A 26,134-nucleotide genomic window follows, 5' to 3' on the forward strand; every position below is an offset into this window, starting at 1 on the left:
TTCATATAACGGTGCGAAAGACGGGAGTATTTGTCATGGTTACTGCGCACACCTCTATAATGACGTAATGTTTCCGGTGATATATACTCACGTGTATGCACAGCTCTCGCTCAAGCTCAGCAATCAGCGGTTGTGCAGGAAATCAAGTGACCTTTGACCGAACTGTGGAATGTTAGTGCGCATAAGTCGTAAAACGCGTTCATGTATTCTCGATTCAACTTCTCATGCTGCAATAATGCGCATAATAGCAGCATCAAAATAATGCGCACTTTTTTACTCCTCTCCCGTTCATGTAATCAAATTTTACGACTTATTGCTCCTATTATCCGCATCCACGATTACCTGAAAGGGGTATAAGAGAGGACTCACTCCATCTTATGCCACATTGTCACTCAACCTGCAATGTCAGGAGATGCTTGTGAAAATTTCCATGGAAGCTCAGATTATAGATATTCTGAGAAATCTGTAAATTCTTCATTTTTATGTATACTTGAAACCTGATGATTTACAAATCCACTCTCAGACCTCCCAACCTGTCTAATTGAAAAAAATAGGAACGATTTTGCTCAGAAACAGGAAAGAAAAGCATTTCCTATAAGAGTGTGTAGTTAAAATTTTCAAGAAAAATAGGAAAATCATAACGAAACAAGAGTGCAGGATGGTCAAAATTAAGATTCTTTCCTCCAAATTCCAGAATGGTTGGGAGATTTGCACTCTAAAATCAGTGAAGTTTCTCAATCCCTGTACATCCAGCCTATTGCAGGGATCAGTACACATAAAATCAAATGTGATAGAATTCTGTGACTATAAAAAAAAAATGAAATGATAAACTTGACTACCACTACTATGGCCATTACTGTAACTTTGAATAATTGGTGCTTATTTACATCGATGAAGGGCAATTTTGTCAATCAGATATTATAAACGTATCATCATGACAAATATGTGACAATGCACCTCAAAACAAACAAAAAGTCGCCAGACATGAATTTCTAGTTAAGGCCATATTATTAAAGAGCAAACTTTAAGCTTGAAAATGATGTATAACTCAACTCAAATGGACTCTCCAAACCTATCTAAATATTGGAAAGAAAGCACAAACTCAGGAAAAGTGTGAACCGAGAAAAGAGGCTTTGAAGTACAGTGTCTATTCAAGCGCTTAATCTTTACCAAACCGTGCTGGCTGTGCGATGAATGGGACAATAAACAGGAAGTAAACCACCAGAGTAACAACAATGAAGAGATTATCAGATTATACTGAAATTAAGCATGCCTCATTAACACATTCTGTCCATAATTAATGCCAACTTTCAAAGCAGTAGCGCTATCCTTTCAAAAGTTATTAGAGTTGAAAGTGAAGAGTGTGGACAAGGTTTTTCAGAAATGAAAAAGGGAATCTAAAGACACACCTAATCACACTATTCTACCAAAAATGTTCGAGATAAACTGCTGAAAAACACACTTTCCTGTCCATTTTATGATACCAAATTTTAGCATAATGTAAAAGAAGACCCGCTCTTTCAGAAAATATGAAAAAGTCAATTTCGGCTAGGTTGACCCATTTCACTTATTTTCAGTCCTCACGCAAAATCAGTGTGTGCGACTTTATGTTCGCTTTGAGGTGCACGGTCACATTTAATCACCATAATTGTCAGATGTCATTTCAACAAGGCTGTCAAGAAGTATTCAAAAGAATTCATTTTAATTGAGTCATCTGATAATCAACAACATCAGCGCAGCCAAAGAGAGTCATCTTTTCATACATGCTCGAGAATCCCTCTAGTTCTTGGCTCTCAATCTTTGTTTTCTTCCATCCATGCTGCCCCTCTCCACTACCTGTACCATCCTGGATCTCCCCCCCCCTCCCCACCACCACCACCACCACCACCACCTGCCTGCCCACCCCCCCCCCCCCCCTGATCACTTCCAATAGTCCCAAGTGTGAGGTCACTCCAAGGTTGTAAACACTGGGAGGTTTGTTCATGGCCAAAGGAGGCAGCAGTATCCATCAGATAAAGGGGGACAAGAGAGGGGGGGGGGGGGGGGGAGGAGAGAGAGACGGGAGACTTGAAAGTCTGGGAGAAGCCCTGTCTGCCCTTGTGTCACTTTGGCTCGTCAAAGATAATGGCGGATAAGATAACAAGGATATCTCATCATGACTGACAAGACAGCAACCTCCAAGCATTAGACAAGAGACTGAGGGATGGGGGAGGGCATCTAGGGAATCGATGTCGAAAATTGGGCAAGCTCTGACCCCCTAAATCAAAGTCAAATTCTAACTAAAGCGGTTAGAGATAAATCACGCTTTTGCCTCAAACCTTTTCCGAAAACTGTTCACCTCACATTTCATCGGCACTTGATAATGAAGCAAGAAACTCGAACTCTGGATATCTTGGAGGAATTTCTCAATACCCAATGTACTTAATGGGGGAGTCAAGCTAAAATGGGTGTTTTCAGAATAAGTTTACTTTGATATTGGCTCTAACACATCATCTAAGATAGTATTTCAAGAAGCAAGGGGGTGGGTTGGGTGTTTTATGACCCCCCCCCCCCCCATGATATGTGAATGAAGGCAACAGCCTTAATTTTCATCTGTGTCCTGACTTTCAGTATGAGGATTTAATGGGTATGGATTGAGAGATACTTTGGTTGTTCTAGATTAATACAGCCTTTATAATACTAGAATACAGTGCACTTCCATTTTAACGAACCTGGTCACAACTAAATTCTTGTTACAACAGAGTGAAAATTCATGCCCCAAAAATCATCATCTACATATCTTTGTATATTTTACTGTTTGGCTATAACAAAATTTTGAAATAATGAAAGAAAACTGTCAGTCCCGACATGTACAATAGAGTAGCTCCATGACTACAGTATGAATCCTATGCATAGACTAGCAGGTTGATCAAAAGAAGTCGCTAATGCTTGACAATTTTTCTATATCAGGCTGCTTCCAAGAGCCTGTTGTGCAGGAGCGTTTTTTTCCAAAGTGTTACGGGGATTCCTGAATACATTCCTAGCTATGCCAACCTTCCCAACACATCATCTCCCCATGTTATGGACCCTTTATGACGCAGACAATATCAACAGGCGGTGCGCATTATTCCACGAAACGTGCGTCTGTCCAAATCAACTACATGTGACGGAAATTTGACTTTCCCCCCTGTTCCAGCAGCCTAGTGCAGATGGTAAAGACATCAGCTGATAAATGGATAGGACACACCTTCTTTCTAGCGGGTACACACAATGTGCGAATGTTGCTCATGTCTTCAAAAGGAAGTGTGGGTGTGTGTGGGGGGTGGGGGGGGTATGAGAACTGGTGTAAGATTTGCACCCCTGCTGGTGCTGGAAATAATCTAAAAGCTGAGTGGATCTACCAATTGAAAGAAAACCTTTGAAATCGCATAATAACATTGCTGAGAAAGAGTGAGGCTTAATCAAGAGTCCTTTCAAACTGTGTGATGAGAAAAAGAAAACTGAGCTGAGTATTTCAATGACTCAACATGAGCACAGTTTTTAAAAGTTCAAATTTCTTCTGTGACTATATGCTTGCAGTAAAAATGTTCTTTGCTGTGAAGTGAAGGATAAAAGGTCCATATATGACTTATATGGGGGGCTACTTGGCTTCTAAAAACTGTGTGGTGTATGTTTGTAATGATAAATTTGAAAATTGTCATCAACTCATTAACTTCAGAAAAAACATAGTCCTGTTGGCTTACGAGTTCATACATCATGAATATTTAAAGGCAAACCATGACACTCATAGCACTTTCACGTACATGCAGCATCACCCAGCACAAAGTTCCCGTAAGTCTTCAAAACTACCCTGTAAAATTAGTCTCATATGATTTGATATGCAGTGAGATTCAGACAGAAAGTGAAATAATGGGTGGAAGATGATGAGAAAATGAAGAGGAGGAAAAGGAAGAAAAGAGAGATGAATAGGAGAAGGAAAAGATAATAATGATGAAGATAATGGTGATAGAGAAGGATTAGAAGAAGAAGAAGAAGAAGAAGAGAATAGTGATGATGAGGCTGGTGACATTTGCTCCCGCGGCAATTGCTCCGGTCTTATTTTCTCCAAGGACTTTGGGTTAGGGTTAGGGATGTGTAGGGTTTTAGGTTAAATTTGATGTGAAGATTATGATTAGGGTTAGAGTTATGTTTGTGGGTAGAATTTATGTTTGGCGTAGCGTGCAGATATTCCATGGGAGCAACTGCCACAGGAGCATGCCACGGAACTGATGAGGCCAGAGGTACAGAAAGATCAGGAAGCAAAAGAGGAAGAGAGCAGAAGAAGATCTCCAAAAAGCAAGAGGAGGAGAAGGGGGTAGAATATGTTAGGGAAGCAAAAGAGGAGGAAGAGATGGAGGTATAATGATACCTGCTGTACCCTATCAAACGTACATCAATGATGCTTAGAGTTGGTATATGCGTGGGGGGTCTGGTAATGGGAAGTGCCTGGGCCAAAGTCGTCACAATCTTTGGGTACCTTAATCTGCAGGACCGGCACCACACACAGGCACCCATTCATCGACTGCATCAACTGGGTCACTCTGTGACCTTACCGGAAAATGTCATATAATAACGAGCCACAGTGCAGTATCTCATTTCGGCTATTGTTGCTGTTGTTCATGGCCTGCCTATGGAGAAAACATTACCCTGGAGGCTATGAAATTCTCATCCCATAACCAGACAAAAAACTTACAGCGCAAGACTGAAATTCCAAAACCTTGGAGCATGGGCTCATATGTTTCTGTCAGACTCAAGTATGTATATGCTGGTAAACAAACTTTACAGACATGAGATAACTGGCATGGAGCAATATGTGTCTGTTTTCAAGATAAAATAGCTATGTTTAGATGTCAACGGAAATTCTTTATTATCATCACTGCCACTCATGACATGGACTAAAGCATCCCTTCATACAAAATAATCATACACTTTCTAGTGAGCATCATTATCTTGGTATAAAGACACGGAGGTTATCATACAAAGCAAGCGGTCATGTTCAGGTCTGCACAGACACTCGTCATCACTACAACTTCTTTCTGCAGAACATTCAACAACACATCATCAGGCAAACGGACCAGAAAAAAAATCCTGATGATGTAAACATGAGATGAAGATATAAATTAGGAGCCAAAAGAAATCAGATCGGCCTCACGTCATGCAGGTATGCTGGTGGTGCTGGTATCGACAGGCCGACATAGACGGGAGGGGAGCAGTGTTTGTAAGCATCGTACAACTTTGAGCAAAGAGGCGGCACCAGAGCTGTGTCACCCTACTTGAACTTACCCTGGTGTTATCTGGGGTCTCCCTGTAGCGTTGGTGACGCTCTCGATCTGGGTCACGACCCCTCCTCTGATATCTCTCCGTTTGCCTACAGAGAGATGGGTGAATAAGAATGTAAAGAAACAAAAACAACGTGAATCCTCTCTCCAAAACCAAGCTTTTAGGAAAATCGATAATTGGCACCAAGATGAAGGTATAATTGACATGACAAACCCCTTCCCATTGTCTCGTCTCATTTTCCAAGAATGAGGACTGATGAAGGAAGGCGGAAGATCAAGATGATTGTACTTTGACACGCCAGTCTGACATGGTTAGACAAGGAGCAGAAGGGAACAGAGTTTAGCAGCGGTTAATGACCCTTCATATCTCAACTTCCATCAAAACCAAAACTTCATGTGACAAATTATCCCTTGAAATTGCAAAATCATGCATGGGCATCATCAAGAATTGTTAAATTGCTGAGTGCATTTAAGGTCATTCCACTCCAGAAAAACTTGAAACTCTTTATACCAAATCCAACTCCATTGTCTTGTTGGTACCCAGGCAGGTGCTTGTTCATCTTTCTTTTTGAAGTTTGAAGTTTGAAGTTTGAAGTTTTATTAGCAACAACATTTGAACATGTACATTTTCAATCATTATACAATTGTATTTACATACATGTATGAAAAAAAAATACTTATCTATTACTCCTTTACAATAACATGATTAAATGAAAACATTTGAGATTTAAAAGTGATACATGTAGCGTAATTCTACAAATTTGTTGTTAAGAAGGAAACCAAAAGTTAGCACACGTGCTAGTCGAGATTGGTCACCTTGATCTTCATACTAAAAGCTAAACACAAACGCAAATTTTTTACATGGTTGGTTGAAATGGCTGTAAATACTTAAATACAATGTACATCATATATTTTCTAACATAGAAAACTTATTATACTTGTGGCTTATAAACCCTCTGCATGCTCAAAGATATCCCCCTAACCCACTGAAGATGAGTCCCGACAATACTCCGGCAGGTGTCTACAGGAAATGCATGTTATAGCACAATCAGTTTGTCTTCAACAGATTAACTCTATCAACTCCCAGCATTCACATCGTTATGGCCGTCATATCTTTTGACTATGATTGAGCCATTAATTTCAAGTGCTTCATAAGGAAGAGTAGAACATTCTCTTTCATTTGAAAACTTTGTCTGTCATTGAACTTCTCATAGCATGATCATTAACCCTTCCTGTGCAGTGTTTGCAAATCGGCAATCAGCTGAAGAGCTTTCTTCACTGATTGGCAACTGTGTTGCAAAAACTGATTACCTAATCCTATTAATCCCTTTCTTGTTACAACTGATTACTTAATCCTGTTAATCCCAATCTTGTTCAACTGTCTTTGAGCCACACTGAGGCATCTTGTTTACAACTGATGCCTGGACCATTTACTATTAACCCATTGAGGACGGGCTGATTTTGCTACAACACACATTTCCAATAGACCCCTGCCCGAGTATATTCAGGACTTGTTCTCATCTGGTTAAGCTAAGGTCAATTTCTGAAGCCTCCTTTGGCAGTCTCAATCAGCTGTAATTCAAACCATGCTCAAACAGACAGAATATGGCAAAGGCAATTCGATCTGATCGGGTTCTGAAACCACCTACAGGGGGTGGTTTCAACTGCAATTTTTTTTTTTCAAATGTAAATTAAAATCAAATTTCATTTTTCTCCTGTACTTCATCTCAGATTGCTCGTAAAATATGAAAGCACGCCAGGATTAAGGTGGCAGACTTTAAGTGCACCAAGGGTATTTGTGTGACAGGAACACTTTCTCTTTCATGTCATTCATTCCAATTTTCCTCCTTAACACACCATGAGTTACTGAAAACATCATAATTTTATATGTCATGAGTATGATATTTTGCAAATTGGAAGGCTTGCAAGACAGTTTCGCGAGTGATCGATTTCATAATCGAGAACCACACTGATGGAATGAGAAATAAGTCTATCACTTTCTAGAGAAAACTTAGTGATTATCAACCTTGGAGACAATATGCACAAATGTGCAATACATGAGGCAATTTTTCCCCGAATTGTCGATTTCGCGTACATCAGCTGACTCATGATATTCCCAAAGATAGAAGCGCTGCAAACTGCACTGCAGATGGAGTGATATTCTAAACTCATCATGGTACTTCTGTTATGTTTATAATCACCAATAATTCAATATCAATATCAGTATCATCATTCCACAATCTTTTCCCCGATGCTCTTTATATCGTATCGCTAATTTTTGCCAAAAAGAAACCAAACTAACTCACCTGGCAGAATGATTCACTATATGATTTATGAACGCTCATTTAAATGCCACTTTATTTCACCGTAACAAATTACTTTCACTGATGTAACAACATATCATCCTCAATGACGCTTTCATAAACTGAAGCAAAATGTAGCATCGCACATTCATGCCTTTAAAAAAAAAGGTAATTTCAGGCAGAAGGCCCCATATCTTTCTAGCCAATGAGTAAGCAATGATAATGAACGGCAGGAAACAACAGTAAGTCATTAAGTTCTTGATATCATCAATTGAAATACCTGGTTTCTGAAGGTTGTCTTACACTTAAAAAAGCTCGCTGAATTTAATCATTTTATCACTCTGAAACACATTCACAGCTTATCACAAGGCCCCACCGAACCCAGAGGAAATAGAACTGAACACAATGAAGGCCACAGACCAGTGATAAAATGTGCAATAGATATAATTAGATTCTGTCCCATCCTGGGGGATCTGGTTTTTCTCATCCTGTATCTTTCCTTTCCAGGAGAGGAAAGAAATAAATTTAACTCTTGGTTCCCCACCCATTCACCTCCTTACCTTCAGAGGTAATGCCAGGGAAACAAATTTCTGCTGTAATATATTTCTAGATTTGCAATATTTGAATTAATAGATGAGTTAGAAGTGGGTTTCTGAAGGAGCACTGATACTGTGGAAAGATAAGGAATAGGTCTATATTTTTCCATGTTAAATTGGCAGTGTGGAGGTTGATGCAGCATTTAAAATATGAGCATCGTTATGGCAACAGAAATGGGGAGAATCCCACAAGTGGGGTGAGGGGGAATATCATGAGGGGGCAGGGATCGGTGGGGTGAGGTGTTGCAGGTGTCTCCCTGGGGGGAAAAAGGATGAGGCGTGGTTTCCACTAGCAATGTCCTCAACGTGAAGCCGCCTAGGTCATCCTGGCTGGATGTTCAGCTAGCTATCAATCACCTCCCCGCAGCACGACAACCCAAGCATCTGCTGAACGAAACCTTTCATCTCAAATACAGGCAGGATTTCCTTACTTCTTGCAAGTATACTACCTGATAATAGCACTGAGCTAATAATATTGCAATTAACACTATCATCAAGGGCAAGCAAAGCTTAAAACAACTGTCCTCTTGTTAACAGATATGCAGTCTTCTTTCCTGCATGACTCAGAATTTCTCTTAGTTTTGATGGATTAGATTGTCAAATTTCATGTTCTTTGTAGTCCCATCATAGCAAAACAAACAGGTGAACCAAATCAAGCGCAAAATCAAAAGCGAAAGAGAAGGAAAAAGCTTTCTGGGTTCCAATGAATTTCTAGCACAGTCAGTAAAACAAACACTGGCATGTCTAGCTATGCATGTTCAGAAGGGACATCTTCTGTCAATATCTCGCCAAAAAGATAAAACTGATGGAACTGAGCTGTCACAGGCAACATGCCATGTTTCAGACTCGCATAAATCAAACTTAGATGAGGAAGAAAAAACAACAAAAAACCCAACCCAATCCTGACCTCCCTTTTCTGTCGTACCACACAGAATTGGAAATTAAACAAACATTCTCTCCTATTTCCTCCCAGGGGAGAAGGGGGACCAGTTTGGAGCATGACCCCATATGTCTCAACAGCCCCAAGACAGCTATAACTCTCCTTCCCTAGATATCTGGGGTGAAGGAGCAGAGGAACTCTACATCTCTGCAGGCATCATTAAATGTGATTTGATGTCCCTCTCAAAAAAAAAACCCTAGAGGTTTTTATGACTTGGGTAGAGATAGAAGATTCTTTTAAAGGAAAAATGTTTTATAGTGATGAAAGTATCTCAACAAACAACGTTATTTGTGATGGGATTGGTGATGGAAATTAGAGCATCAACTCATCAAGAGTTTCTGCAAGATCAGACACAAAATGAGGTGTTGAAATGGTCTGACTTTGAGAAAATTGTTTACTGTGAAAATCTAAGACTCCTGCCCAGGCCAGAGTAAAAATAAGATAAGGAAGTATTTGAAGTTCTCTTAATTTGTCTGTTTTTTGTTTATAGCCCTCTATTCATCCATGTACATTGCTATCACCTCATAACAAGACAATTTCATTTCATCTGGTTAGTGGCCCAAAAAGCTGGACTAAAACTTAGTAGCACAACCTATGACAGTGCAGCAGACCTGCACCAAAGCCACTGACATACCTGCCAACATTTCAAGATGAAATATCTTACTCGTGGATTGCAAAAATCTTATTTTATATGTAAACTGACGTTAAAAATCTTACTTTTGGTCATATCTTCAGAAAATACACATGAAAGGTATATCTAAATATTTTTTAAAAATCTGATTTCTCTGACAGAAAATCTGATTTTGCTACTTTTAACGTAAAAAATCTTACTGAATCTGATAAAATCTTACTAGTTGGCAAGTATGCACTGAACTGTTATTGCAGTGGAAAGTTCTTGGATGGGTTCAAGTTATCTCCAGCAACCCTCCCCCCCCCCCTCCCTTACATCTTTGTGACCCATATGACCCCTAGTCACCTCTCCTTATAACCTTTCTCACTTAATGTTTCAGCTAACGGTGACATTCACATATCAGCACTCCATTTCCACATCTTCATGCACTTTCTCTGTTTTCATAGGCATCTTTCTTCCCAAATCATTTTATCTCGCCAAAATCTGTTATTAGTATCATTTTTTTTTTGGTAGTAGATCCATTGGATTTCTCATAAAACTCTTTCAACAAAACTACAGCGAAGAGATGTGTTATAACTAGAACACAGTGTGCAAAACTGTGGTGAAAATATATAACAAAGCTACATGTAAACTCTTAGAAAATGCTGAAAAAGTGAAAGAAATGGTTAAGCTAGAACACTTTGAGCAAAATTATGGCAAAAATAATTATGATAAAGCTGAAATACTTAAGGCAAACCTACCAATGACCAAAAAAAAAAAATGTGGTACAGATGAAAATTCCTAAGCAATGTCACTGGTCCAATAAGAAGATGCTTCAGTCAATTTTATGACCTCCAAAATAGATATTGGGAGAATTTAAACCAGGAAATTATCAATATACACATCTGGTCTCCATGTAATTTGAGCTCTTGATGCTTGAAAATGTGAACATCGTTTACAGCCCTGTCACGGGCAAGTTTTTCTTTTGCGCAAAAAACAAACTTGGAACATCGAATGCATCACACCACTTCCCCAGTGGAAATCAAAGTGACATGGGGAGAGAATATGGATTTTTTATTTGCATTAGCGTCATTTCGGACGATGCCCTGTCTCACCCCGAGAGGATAAATCATGACACAATCTGAAAATTCCTCAATAAACAGATCGCAAATCATTGACTCTTTCATGGGGAGCCGCATATACTCTACAAGCATGTCTGATATAAGAAATGCTTTTACTTGAGGCAATTCTCCCCCAGTTAAAGAAAAGGAAAAAATCTACTTCACATGGGCCACCAGTTAGGACATTGTGTTATTGCTGTTTCCATGGCAACAATAAAGTCATATCTTCCCCTGACCCATAGAGGCTGATCAAAAATATCACCCCCCCCAAAAAAAAAAAAGAAAGAAAGAAAGAAAAAGAACACCAGGTAAAAAAAAAAGTTAACTTGAAAAGGTTGTGGATGCGCCCCATTTTAGCCTGATGTTTGGTAGCTGTAAGTTCAATTTGGCTTAGTTTGCAATGTAAAATACCATATAAATTATTTCACCTTACATTTATTCATCACTTCAGATTGAATTTGGGTTTAAAATGAAATCACAGGAGAACATGATTGGTCGTACTGATAATGACAGGGACTGTGAGTTATCTGAAAGTGAACTTACATGCACTACCCAAAGAAGTCTGCTAATACGCAATACTGATGAAAAATCAAATCAAATAGGAAAGATATCATGGGCCTGAGGGGGGGGGGGGGGGGGTGAAGGGTGGACTCAAGGACTGGATGCTGCTGTTGTTTTCATATTTTGGTTCTGTTCCATCAAAAACTTGCCATGGTTGCAGACTGTAAACATTGTTGCCTGGCAACAATGAGATATTCCACAAAGAATCATAGGTTGCTGCTATGGTGATTGCAGCTAACAAAATTTGCTGTCACAGTAGGTACGCTTTCCTTTGGAAAAGTTGCAGCAATTATGCTCCGATGTAAGTAGGGCTCAGGAAAGAAGTAAATAAGTCCAGGAAAGAATCACATAAACAAAAGGGTTTCTCCTTCGGAGAGGCAAGGGGCAACCAAATTGGGGCAAAGAAAGGCTCTCTTTTGTCATACCACCACAAGTCTATGTGCAGATGTTCAGCAATAGAGGGCAGCATAGCAGTTCTTGTTTGTGGCTCGCCTCCAACAGTAGGTGGCACCGTTACATTTGCAAGTGCAAGTACTGCAGTTGCAATTGAGTGGGTGTAGTAATTGGCAATGAGACTCTTATGAGGAATTGCCACCAGTTTTGCAACAGTGAAATTGATATATTTTCTCCTCTTTCTTTTCTAGGTAACTTGTTGAGGACAGGCTGACTTTGCTCCAACACGCATTTCCCATAGACAATTGCCCGAGTATACTCAGGACTAGTCCAGGACTAGTCCTCACCGGGACCGGTTAAGCTTGCCATTGAAAGCATTTCTAGATACTGTAGGATAAATTCTGCACTTGTAAAATACATGTTTTAAAATACATGAGTGTTCACTCATCAAGTGCTAGTACAGCAGAACGTTCTTGTTTTTATTTTATGTTTACCGATTTAGTGACTAGACTGATACTTAAAAACTTTACAAAAAAGTACCTCTTGTAACACAAATATGCTACATATCATCACAAAATTGGGAAATCACTAACTTTTGTTCTGAAAAGGGATAACGTTTATTCCTCACTCCAACATAGTGATTCTCCATTGCAACCACGTAAGTGAATGTCTTGCTATTCCGGGTACGCAAAATAATATCATACTCACAAAATATATGAGATGTATACAGGACCTCATCATTTTTTCCAGAATTTGCATAACATTAAGGGTTTGCGTGCCTGTATAGGCACAGCCACCGCCACATTTTTAAAAGTTTGGGGGGGGGGGGGCCCAAGTTCACATTTCTGCTGTCACTTCTGGGTTTCATCAGCTAACAAGCGAAAAAAAAAAAAAAAAGCAAGCCTTACCCGCACATTTCTGCTGTCACTTCTGGGTTTCATCAGCCAACAGGCAAAAAAAAAAAAAAAAAGAAGAAGAAGAAGAAGAAGAAAGGAATTCAGCGGTAAATTTTTGGTACAACTTCCGGGTTAAGCGCCTTCAAAGAAAAAAAGAAAAATGCCTGAACCACACTTTCTGGTGCCACTTCCGAGGTAAAGAAAAAGTGGGGGTCCCATGTATTCTTATGTATTATGTAATAAAAAAGCCCCCCCCCCCCCCCCCACAGTTGCATCAGCCCAGGTATGGGTTTCCAGGGTTACTCATACTCACTTGGGCGAGGCTTGTTTGCTGGGCAGCTCAGCGGTCAGGCCCTCGGAGCCAGAACTGTCTATCCTGGGGAGGGTGGTGCCCACTTTGCCGGGGCGGGTCCGATCTCGCTCTTTCTCCTTGTGGGCGGGCGGGGGCGGGGTCTTCTCCTCCTTGATGCTGCTGCTGCCACCGTCGGGTGTCCCCTCGCTCTCACCCGCCAGATTCTCAGAGCTGCCCCGGCGTACGGCACCCACCAACCTCTGGAACAGGCAGGGGCGCTATAAGGGGGGGAAAAAAACGTGTTGGAAGGGGCGGGGGAGAATGTTGAAGATGGTAGAAGGAGGATGAAGTTATCAGAAAGTAATGAGCTGGAGTTGCATTTGAAAGACACCAGTGCTATTGATGATAACCCTACACCAATGTACATATGTCACATCAATTACCATGGAAGATTGTTATCAATTTAGCTTTCAATGTTAATTAAACAGATGAATTTGTTAGAACTGCCACTTTCATAACCATGTCACCAGTACAGACAGTTTTCCAGAAGTATGACGGTATGAAAGATGTTAATCTGCATATCTTCAGTCAAAACTAACTTCAATTCAATCCAAATTTCCTTTTGGTTTGGCTGTTTTGCTTTCTTTAGCACACTTTGTTGATACTGACATAAAATCCTACTGTATTTAACAAATGTAGCGCAAGAAAAATTGATGTGGTAAAAGTTCCAATTGGTAAGTAATATTCATATTGATAATCTTGATTAAACAACTGGAATAAATCCAAGCTAGCTGATTGCATTACTATACTTTAATGCAAACTATAAATGGCTGATACATATATCCCATGCTAAATAATTTAATATTGTATCACTTTCTAGTAAAATAAATGTATCACTATCTACAAAAACAAAGAATTTTTTCAGAACACAGACAGAAATTAATTAAGTAAGTCACTATCATCTACAAAGAGATCATAATATCAGAAAAGAAGCTTTCTATCTTTACACATTTTCTATGCATTCTATGAATAAATATATCGACTACAGCACAAAAGCTTAAAGATTCCACTTGTAGTAAGTGACATTGACACAAATAAGCTTCTACATTCACTGATAAACCTCTAATTAGCATACGTTGACAGGTTTAATAAAAAACAACAACAATGACTTGTCTTTGTTGAAACAGCAGATAAGAAAATTTTCACGGCACAATGAATATTAATCCCTTTGTGATAGAAGTTTGTGAGCACTGCATACATTCGATGAATGACTTGCTGAAGATCATGAGGTATGTAGCAAAATATATACATTTATAATATGTTTTTTACTTGAAACTCCTTGTATTTGCTTGATGGGCGAGAACAATATTACAAGAAATTCGTACAGAATTTAGAATTGTCAGTTATTAAAATGCTAACTGGGGAAATAATTTTTTTTTTTGCATAGCATGCTGCCAAATGATTATACTAAAATACTCTTCTCTCATACAATCTGATTTGGAAATGTGAATGCAAGCATGATCTACGATAATGGAGATTTATAAAAGAAGAGAAATATTGTATTTTTTGTACAGTGTAGAGGAACAGTGGTATAGTCAAAATGTTTTCAAGGCCCTCCTGAGCAAACTTATGCAACTACTGCAGACGAGGAACTCGACAAGACTGTTGCTCTTCTACAAGTCACAGAAAAGTGAAGAAACTCTTAACCCATGATGGGTAAAATTTCTATGGTTGTATGAAAGTGCGCAAGATTCATACAAATTGATGGCATATTCATGGTATCCTTCATATAATTGATGAACATTTCTTTTCTTTTTTTTTTTTGGGGGGGGGGGGACTGCTGTTTTTGTTCTATAATAATTTGGTGTAAACTAAACACCACTGTAAAGAATAAACAAAAAAACAATTAATCAATGCATAGCTGGTAAAAAGCATGATACCATGGATTTCAATATAGCGAATGTGCCTCAAATTGGTCTATTGTCTAGGAACAAAGATACATAGAACTACTATCGAAATATGCGATCATACACATGAGATGAAATAGAAATGGTGATAGCATACACATCATTATATCTTTGTATGTCTCTGAAACTTGGATAGAGTGATCCAGTGACAGGGAAGAATGTTTGAGAGAAAAACGGTGAGATCGAGGCAAATCAGTCCTACTCGGAGAAAAATATAACGGAGAGTCAACTACGATGACTATTGGTATCGAAAGAACAAAGAGATCATAATTCATAAATGCTACACAGTGATACTGTCATAGAATGCAAGAAGACTGTCTTCACACTGCAAGAGAAAACAAACCAGAAAGAAGGAAAAAAAAAATGTGGACAGAGCCAGAAGTGCAGAGACATATTATGGAAAACAAGGGGAAATGAAAATTAAGTCTCAAGGCAGAATTTAAAAAAAGAAAAGAAAAAAGAAAAAAGAAGCACATGCAAAGAATAGGTGAAAATAAAAAGTAACAGCAAGCAGTGCTTTCAAGCGAGTGGTCAGCAAAGTGACCAGCAAGCACAGATTACTCCTCTTTACCTTTTGCGCTGCCAGTATGAACTATTTAGGGAAGACGATGAAGATATCGGGTGGTGTGAAGAAATGCATTTTTTCCCCCAAGAATAACAGGACGAAAAAAAGGGGAAACAAAAAACAACAACAACAAAATAATAATAATAATAATAAAACCATTGGTAAAAAAAGTTGTGATCAAAACAAGAAAACAATGAATGTGGAATGTGACATGAATCAATGCGCAAAAAAAAAACCCCAACAAAGTCATGTGCCAAGTGGAATGCAAAGTGAGCATGCCATGGAAAAAATTCTCTCTTGGTGTCAAAGTGTGGGGTATTTCTTTTTTTTTTTAAACAAACTCTTCAAATCTCATGCATTTTGTCACTGTTTTGCATAAAAGAATTTACACACAAAACATTAATTTTGGCAAGGAAAAGCGTGTGGGTACGGGGCAAATTTCAGAGGGTGTGTATCATTCAACAGGTGTGGACTGTAGATCTGGGTGAGAAATAATTAGCCAATGCCATATACAGCAAATGAAGGATTGTTAGAAAGGCAATTTGCAAGCACAGAGAGGGATATTCATAAAATATTGGAACTTTTTGACATGAATCAATAAACTGTCTCTTTTTGAAGAAATAAAACTGTATGCTCGCACATGTCAAGAGATACTGAAAGACATTGACAGATAATATTTGAACAAAATTACAGGAATATGACTATTTCAACATAGCTTGTATATGATAAATAATTTGCCTGCTGATTTACAAAAACGATGGGTAAATGAACAGTAAAAAATTATGATATGGATCAATCATGTGACACAGAGGAAAAATGTTTGAAACCACCTAAACCGGACATGAACATGAAATTTGGTATGTATAGAACTATTCAAAGAAGGAACGTATGAAGTATGATATGAATGGCTAGTATGGATTTTCAGAAGCAGATCAATGAACACACATGAATTCACAGAAAATAAGTATATCTAAACTATACCAGAGTACCAGTTCACATCCATTAAATATTCTGGATTATATAGCAAATCTCTGTGACTGTGGTAAAATCAGCTAAACCCAGATAAATTTCGTTTATTATACTCGCATAAATTTTTGTCATTATTGTGAAATTGAAACTACAGTGACAAGTACTGTGACTGTCTTCATTGAAGGTAGGAGATTTGAAAACATGCAAAACAAGACCTACTCAATGCCAAAAACTTGTGCATATGTAAAAGCATTTTGGTGATGGGTGCACAATGCACTCTGTGATCCGGTAATGGCTGATATCACATAATACATATCGTAGATATCCTGAAACCAAATGATTGAACAATCAGAGCTGGGTTTTACTAATGTTAGCACAGTCAAAATTTGATATAGAGTAAAATAATAGCAAACATAACTTTATTCTACTCAAAACAGGGCTTAATGATCTTTATAATTATGTTTAGCCCTTTCTTTCATAGACTTGATAAAAAGTGGAGCATTGTAGTATGCTTGGCCAATGAAACGACAAATCTTTTCAAGATGTATAAGGCACGAGTATGGATACATAATCTCAAATAAAAAAAATAATATTCTGTACATATCATTTGCAAACAAATTTAATTGCATGGATCACAATGACCTCTTATATATCATCTTTAAATGAATAGAAAAAAATATATATACATATACAAGAAACTTTGTTCCAGCAAAACAAAGTCAACTTAAATCATATGCATAATACTATGAACTGTAAAGACAGGAAAATCCATAACTTTACCTAATGCAGAAGAGGGTAACAAGAAAATGTCAAATTGATACTAACTTGATATTGGGCATGGTTAATTTGGTCTGAGGAGTAATTGTGTGTGTGTTTGTGTGAGTGTGTGTGTGTGTGTGTTGATGTAATTGGAATGCGTAATGAATATGTGTGGTAGAACTGGAGAATGTCTTGTTCATTTAATTGTAGCGTTCACATTTTATTGAACAGTTAAACAGAAAGGTGAAAGGTCACAGAAACATCAAATCCACATCAACAGCAGTGGCACACAGAGAACAAAAGACAGGCATTTCGGTAATCCTCTCATCTTCACTGTTTTTCTAATGCAGTTTTGACATTTATGTGACATTCACCATGCACACATACACACTAGATCTTCAGTTTATTGCTGAAGTGTTAAAACAAATGAAATTCAGGCCTTCGTGGACACGACACAAAGAAGCTTCAGTTTATATACTCTCAGAGAAACATATTTTGATATATTCCAATGTTATTCCTCTATCCTTCCTTCTCTCACTCCTCATCCCTCTCTCTCCTTCTATCTCTATGCGCATCTACTCTTTCTACATCGTGTTTAACCCGTTGAGGATGGACTGATTTTGCTATAATACACATTTCCCACAGACATTTGTCCGAGTATACTCGAGACTCGTCCTCAACGGGTTAAACTGGCACCCTTCATGACAATTTCAAATTCTGAACATTCCTCCTCTTGTAGGATTACCATGAAAACTTCAAAGTTTTTTCAGAGGTCTTACCAGCACTTGCCTTACCTGAAGATTTTTCCTGCACAATGTGTATCCTGTCCACGGACATGGAATATCAGTTTGGCTCCATGTCACCAAATTACATTTTCAAATGGATCCACAAAAAGAAAGGCATGCTAGAAAAGTACCCAAATAAGATATGGTCTTTCAAAAATTATACCATCTACTCAGTTGTTTTCCTAAAGAGACAGAAACACAACATGATGAGGATTGTCATAGGAATTAAATCATCATAACTTTTATCACTTAATGAAATAATGTAGAAACAATTAACCTTGAAAGAACATGAATGGACATTGAGCTCACTCCACAAAGGCTTCAGAATGTCTGCACACAGGAAGCACACAACCAACATGAGTCATTTACCCGCAGTTTTATTATCTGAAATATAATGCCATCATTACAATATTATCATCTTTGAAGACGGCCATACCAAAGGTATATTGGAAGATATCAATATCATACCAGTTGATAAAATATAATAAAAAATGGAAAAGAAAACGATATTATGTGTATTGTAATTTATATACTGTGATAGCTATGACATTAATTTGAATTCCCTGCTACATGAAGATAATAATGATTTTTTTTTTTTGGTTCAACTTCACCTCTCCTGTACATTCTCAAGTCAGTTTTATATCTTCATATATTTGTATATATAAATATATATCCAGGGTGGTCCACAACTTGAAATTTGAGCATGTTGCAAGCTCAGAATCTGAGAATATTGCAGAGATTGAATATGCGCGGAGCGCACACAATGAGTACGTAGTATGCAATATTTTGCTGCTTATCTCTCTTTGTGCTGCTTACATTCAATGTTCTCTCTCATGTTTTGCACACAAATATCTAAGTACCAGGTAGTTTGACGTTTCTTATGTTATGCACATGTTTTGCACATCTTTGAATACTTTTACTTTGAGCTTGTTACAAATTCTTGAGGATGTTGCATAGCATGTTGCTGGCTTTTTGAGGATGTTGCACAAGAATTTTAGCATGTTGCAGCGACATGCTAAAACCCCTCGTGGACCACCCTGTATATACCTAACTATATATATTTGTATATATATATATATATATATATATATATATATATATATATATATATATATATATATATTTGTATGACTTGAAAGTATACAAATACTCCAACATATGACAGAAATCAAACATGTATATTGAATCTTTCCATGTAAGAAAGAATCTACATTGATGCATGAAAGTCTGAGAATATTTAAAAATCACAGGTAATACAGGAAAATATATTTGAAAACAGAGAAACAGGATATTCAAAATCTATATATATATGATTTCATGTGGTTGGCAATGAAAACCCTTGAAAAAGTACTGATCTAATCTCTTCATCACAAGATACCAAATGAAGTACCAATCTAATCTCTTTATACAAGATTATCATATCAACAAATGCATTCAATAGGTGACAAATGGGGAAGAGCTGGAAAATCTGCTGTAAATATAATGTGTTGATTTCATCTTACATGAAGCAAATGTCAACTAAGTAACTACAAACTGAGTAATGGATAATAAAAAAAATCAATGCTTGACAAAAACCTGGAGTAAAATATTACTTTTTCTTTCTGTACCACTTGCTCATATAGATTACAACAATTTGAAAAACTATTTGAAGTATTACACACTTTGGCCCCATTTTATCAAAAGATATAATCATTTATAAATTCCCTTACCACACAGGCTGCCATATACTTATGATAGAAATCAACCATATAATCAATCATAACTCTTCATAAAACAGGGTCTTTGACAACTAGACTCTGATACTTATAATTCTTGTAAATGTAGCATTGAGAAATACAAGAGCTTTCTACAGACTTGAAATTTTGTACTATCCTACATAGTTCTATGCTGGTGTAAAGACTATGAGAAGAGGTAATTACAGTTGGATACAAGGCAAAGCTTAGAAATTGCAAGATCAAAGTTTACTTCATAGTTTGAATATCATTTGCATATGCACTAATCATTAATACCTCTAAAAATATCCTGAAGTATAACAATTTTGAGCACTGTCAGTCCAGTTTCACTTTTTTCTTCTCAAGGAAAAGGCTTCTGTACTAGAAGAGCATACATCTATTCATAAGTTAGAATTTAGCATCCAATCAGTAAATAAAATTTCTATCTCTCTCTCTATAAAATTGAATGGCTTAATGCATGTACATTAGACATTCATTATGTATTTTTGTGTGTGTGCCATTACTAATAATAAACACACTCTGCCAATAGCAGCTGCATTACATACGAGGTAAAGTGATAATACATGCAATAAAATATAATCTCAATTTTCTTTGAACACTCATGAGTTGAATAATCCAAAACCAAGCAATATCATAGAAATATAGTTTTGTTATTTACAAACTGAACCCATAGATATACATCGCAATCATTGCAAACATCTTAGTTTGAGGAAATTCAGTACTATACACATACTACAAGGACACTGAGATATATAGAAAATTTCCATAGACCTTAAATTACACATTCTGAATGAACCTCAAACTAAACATTCCCACAACTCTTGATTAAAAGTATGATACATAGTTATTCAAGTAATATTCTGTTCTGATAAAGGCATAAGTAACTGATGAACGAAGAATGCATAGTTAAATGAGGTTTAGGTGTTTATCTAAACCCTTCATATGTTTTACAAATAATGAAAATACAGTGCTCACCCATTAACTGGGAACTGCTTTGGCAGGAACCCGCTTAGGTGCAACAAAACTTGATGAAAAAAACTTTTCATATGCTATTTCCACCACTTACTGTTTCATACTTACTTGTTACTGTGGTAACCAGTGGGTTTAATAACTGTGCATGCTTTAGTGTAATGCCCACATACTGAGCTTCATGTTGTGTGGTTTGCATGGGCCCACTACTAGCCACCGCTTAAAGCAGGAGCACCGCTTAAACGGGAGAAAAACTTGTCTCTCAACTCCTCCCAATTAAGTGGCAAGCACTGCACAATAACAAAAATAATCAAGTGTCTAATAGTCCAGGTAAACAGTGTTCTGTTTAAATCATACTGAATAAAACAATAACTCAAAGCAAACACTGTGCCAAGCATCGCTGTTGAAGCACTATCAGCCTCTTCATGGCAAGATTCTATCCCAAAAGTGGGGAAAAATCACGAACAGATATATAACAATGGAAGTGAGATATACAGTATCTGAATGTAAAAACATATAGAGCAACAATGAGCTGAAATATGAGCAAGGCTGAATGTCTTTGATGCTATAAATATCATACAGGAATCTTGAACAGGAATGGAAGCAAATTCGGAATGGTACTGGAAGTGTACACGCTACAGGCAGTACTTCTCAATGACATGGCCTTGAAAAAACTTTGTAAAACTACCTCTCTGGTACATCAGAATCAGAGAGGCACATTTAACAATCAGAAGTCCATGGAGTGTTCCACACTGTGTCTTCAATTGAACTCAAATCATATTCATGATGCGATTATGTAATAGATAATATCTGGGCACCATTTCTTGAAATTTTACAGCCCTGACAAGTTGTCAGTCTCTGACAATCACCATAGTAACAGTCAGTGACCAGAGCTTCTCAGTCAATCAAAACCAGGGATTTTTACTGAAATTGTCAGAGACTGCTTGAAAACTTGTCAGGGCTGACAACTTTCATGAATAGTGCAATGTAAATGTTTCTCACAATGCCAGAGAATAATGCCAAAAAAAGAGAAAGAAATTTGGATCAGTATCCATGAAACTGACCATGAATCCCAAAGGCTGGGTTATCGTAGCGATGAAGGAATGGGTGATATTGAGGGATAAAATGAACGAGTATCAACATTGCTCCTGCAGAGCGTAGATGACGATGCATCACCATGAAGTTACTTTAATAGTTTTCCTCTAAGGAAGTCACTTTTTGACCTTGAAGAGGAGAAAAAAACTAGAAAAGAAAGGCAATGGTTGTTATTTGAAAGGAAACCACATACCTACAGCATGGAAAAGAAAGAATATGGGGACTGACACACCATGAACATTGCTAGAAATGGAATGCTTTTAAAGAACCGGATGGAAGAATAACCCCTAAATGTGGAAAAATCCTTATTAATCAAATCAAGAATAAGAAACAATAGATACTTTTCACGACAAGGATATATAGAAACCAAGAAAACTTTGAGAGGGACCACTGACCCAAGAGAGAAGTTGGTGGACAGGCAACCCTTCCTACTTCCTGCTATTAAAATGATGTGACCAATGTATAGGATAGAGAGAATGAAAAAGATGTTAGTCAATGAAAGATGAAAAAGGAGTCAGGTTAACTGATGGATGGATGGATAGATGGTTGGAGAGGGAGAGTGTAGAGACTGATAGAGAGGCATATAGACAGACAGACCCACAGACAAACATACAAACAGACAAAGAGACACATAGACAGATATTGAGAGAAACAGCATATGGCTGTCTAGTCTGATAGAGAAAGTCCTTAGGGTGAAAGAAGCTACGATTTTTGCTGAAACTCCTTGGCGGCCGAGACGGCAATGGTCTGGTACAAACTCCCCAGCATCACTCAACCTCTGGCCCCCAGGGTCCGCGAACCCCTTGCGCCTCTGAAGAAGGGGTGACACAGGCCTCGCGCCCACGACCGACGAGTAGCGCTGTCGCTGGTACTCGTACCGCTCGCGGTTACGTGCCGACCGCGAGCCGAACATGCCCTGAAACAAGTACTGGTGTCGATTCAGGAGTGGACTCGTACTCACTGAACCTCGTGGGGTAAGCGACGGTCGAGGACTGTGCGACAGTGACAGTCGCGGACTCAAAGACTGAACACAGAACGCGCCAAGATTTTTTTTTTTTTAAGACAGATTGAGATAAGATGAAGAGAGAGGTAAGAGGGTTGGGAGGAAAATGGAGAGGAAAAATAAAAATAAGACATGATACAACGAAAAGAATTCATGCAGAAGCAGAGGAGAATCGTCATGCTGAATGTTTCATTCCATTGTTTGGAAGGCATTCAAAAGATAAATCCATCCAACTATTATACATGCATTAGGAAAGAGAAACTTGAAAACCTACAAAATCACCCACCTGACTAGCCCCAACAACTCCATCAGGAAGTCAATGTCTTTTAACCAATTGAGAATGATCTGATTTTGCTATAACACGCATCTCTCACAGACACCTGCACGAGTATACTCAGGACCGGTCTTCAATGAGTTAATATCTGATTAACAACTCTGTTGACCTGATGTGGGATTTACTTTTAAATGGTTTTCATAAGTGGTCTCTTTCCTAATTCTGTTATCCACTTACAAAAGAAATCCAATTCTATTGCATTTTCTCATTGACTTGGTGCGCTGCAAAAACAACTCATCATGTTTATAAGGCCTTAAAACTAAAATCTCTGGCAAATCTGCAACATAATGATACACAGACCATGTAGATTACGTTGTGATTGCAAAATGTTACATTTCATTGCCTATCACTTTCATGTGGCATAACTTTACTCATAACTGAACTCGTGGACAGCATTTAATATCATTCCTCACAGGTGACTGACGCTGCTGGGCGATTCTCATACATATTCACAAAACATATTGTCCCTTGTGCATGATGTGGTTTGTACAAATTTGCACATAACTACAAGTTGTCTTACTTGACAGTGCAAACACAGTGTATAATTTCTCATGTCTATCCTCAAATCAACTGACAACAGGGATAATGATGCATACATACATAATGAATATATACCCATTTATGTGACATATATACGTGCATTTATATATTACGTAGTGCGGCATAATAGGACTTAAACCATTATCGTCCCTGGGGTTAACAAGACTGTGTCTTCAATTGGCAAATATTCAGAAAATTTTAAAGCATTGCAATTATGAATACAAACCAAAATAATGTTTCTATATTATTCGACATCAACATTACTGTCATTTTGCAAAATTGTTGCAAAAATAGAAATATGATTTTTTTTCCTCTCCAGAAAACACATGGTCTTTGTGGATAAACGGTCTTGTCAACCCAGGGATGACATATAAAGTACATAATGTGAAATGTATAGACTCTGCGTATCAGAAACACATATGACCCTATACATACTTGTATGTGTTAGCAAAAAAACATGAATGGGCATTGATGTTAGAAAACTCTGTTAGTTAAAATTCATCAAATATAACCTCCACAAATATATTCTCCACAAACTGCAAAAGCTGCATGGTGGCGACTGCAGTTTGATTCTATTGCTCTTAATATACATAAGTACATGATAGTTAGCAGTTTAGTTTGCAAAGTACAACTCATGAAGAGTAACATGACCATAGTTCTAAATAGGAGAATTCCATGTGAATCTGAGTCGAGCAAAACTGCCAAACAAAAACATATCCCTTTTTGAATGTACTGAATAAATCTCCTGATATATATTCCTCACTATTTACTGTAATCAGTGACAGATCCAGGAGGGGGGGGGGGGCACACCCATCTTTATTTTTTTGTTAAAACAAAAGAATTAAAAGAAAAAAATGGGGGGGGGGGGGGCACGTAGGCCCCCCTTTAATCTTCTAAAGGTGCCACTCCTTTACGGAATTCCTGGATCCGCCCCTGGTAATCAATTCTTTGGAGTTGCAGTGAACCTTACAAATGCCCACTCTCTGCTGGTAAAAGCAATATGGTAAGCTTTCACCACTGATTGAATCAATGTTATGACAAGGTAATGAATTCCATGCTTGTTAAAAAAGAAGTGGAATGCAGAAATATATCAAGCTTATTGATGGAACCAGACATATGTGGAAAGCTTTGTCTGTTTCATAAAGAAGAATCTTCTAATATCACAGAGGATGAAACCAACTTGGAAGGGCATGCTGATTGGTCAGAGAAAAAGAACTGAATTTCAGAGGCATGCTTTAGAACATTTCTCCATCAGATTTTTTTTTCAGAACTCATGCTTTTCAGAATTCCACAGAGGAGAACAAGAACTTCTATTTACATGACAATGAAGTGCCTAATATCATTTCTATTGCACATTTAACACACACATTCACATGGATTAAGATATAGAAAATTAAGACAAGAAGTATATAACAATGGAATCATGCTCTGAATTAGGCTCATACACAGTATACCATCATGGTCCCATCGAAGAACATGCACACACATAAACAGGCTGCAAGATGTAGCACTGGAAGGGTGTAGTTCATTGCCCTCTAGCATCAGTTGTCCAGATGAACCCAAACAGTGTTACCACACTTTAATAATGTAAAGCCAGACAATCATGAACTGAACAAGCAGCAGATGTGTTCAAAGGGAGTTAAATATCCAATGGGAAATAGCATTATCCAGCAAATCCATTGTCAACCTCCCGGGGTTGAAGGTTAGAGAGGAGGAAGAGGTGGAGAGTGTTTATGTCGCTCATAGCAAACGGCATTCCCGTTGCTCATAGCAACGGTGTTCCCGTCTCTTCTTGGGCATCATCATCCGCTCCCGACACATCCCCTACAACTCCCGGAGTCTGGAAGAATGTTGTGATAAAGAGAGCAAGTTTACATGAGGGATTAAAGCGGTGAGATGAAACGAGCAGAACCACAAACCTGCTGGATGAACACTTGTTGTCATGGCAACAGATGATTATGACGTGATGACATATGAATATGGCATGAGAAATGGGAAAGAATAAAAGATTCTTCATGTGTCCTAGTGTACTTGACAGTGAATCTAATTGGATTGCCTTCTGAAAGAAAATTGGAAGAACATTTTTCACTCTATTTCGTGTCATGCTCAGCATTTTTTAATAACAATTATGATTTTGTTAACATTAATTTCATTTCCTCCAAAGTATCTCTGTGATGTTACAACTATGACTGATCAACCATTACAATGATTTAAAAAAGAATGGTTGCATAAGGATTTATGTTTTATGACTTGTTTTATGACTTATGCTTTCACACTGAATAACTGAAAGACACAAAACTTTCAACCAATTCATATTTTTGATGAAGATATAATTTTGTTCCTTAAAACAAGCAGTTTCATAATAAAAATGACTTTTATGCAAAAGGGCCAAGGTAAGGTAATTTC

At 37.8% G+C, this 26,134-nt stretch overlaps 1 protein-coding gene across 10 annotated transcripts in view; it reads right to left on the reverse strand.

Moving 5' to 3' along the window:
• LOC139740142 (voltage-dependent calcium channel type A subunit alpha-1-like) overlaps nucleotides 1-26,134 on the reverse strand; it is a 280,936-nt gene that overhangs the window by 24,672 nt on the left and 230,130 nt on the right. For 9 of the 10 annotated variants that reach the window (XM_071650722.1, XM_071650727.1, XM_071650721.1 and 6 more), the window contains 2 exons: nucleotides 13,031-13,287; nucleotides 5,302-5,386 (listed from right to left, as the gene is read on the reverse strand). In XM_071650722.1, the coding sequence (XP_071506823.1) occupies nucleotides 5,302-5,386; nucleotides 13,031-13,287 (342 nt within the window). Of the gene's footprint in view, nucleotides 1-5,301; nucleotides 5,387-13,030; nucleotides 13,288-24,601; nucleotides 25,569-26,134 lie in introns of those variants that run through there. The other variant, XM_071650730.1, reaches the window with a different exon arrangement.

The sequence above is a fragment of the Diadema antillarum genome, unplaced genomic scaffold, assembly GCF_040938485.1.
Source record: "Diadema antillarum isolate AM-2024a unplaced genomic scaffold, OU_Dant_1.0 seq00000837_RagTag, whole genome shotgun sequence".
NCBI classification, from domain to species: domain Eukaryota; kingdom Metazoa; phylum Echinodermata; class Echinoidea; order Diadematoida; family Diadematidae; genus Diadema; species Diadema antillarum.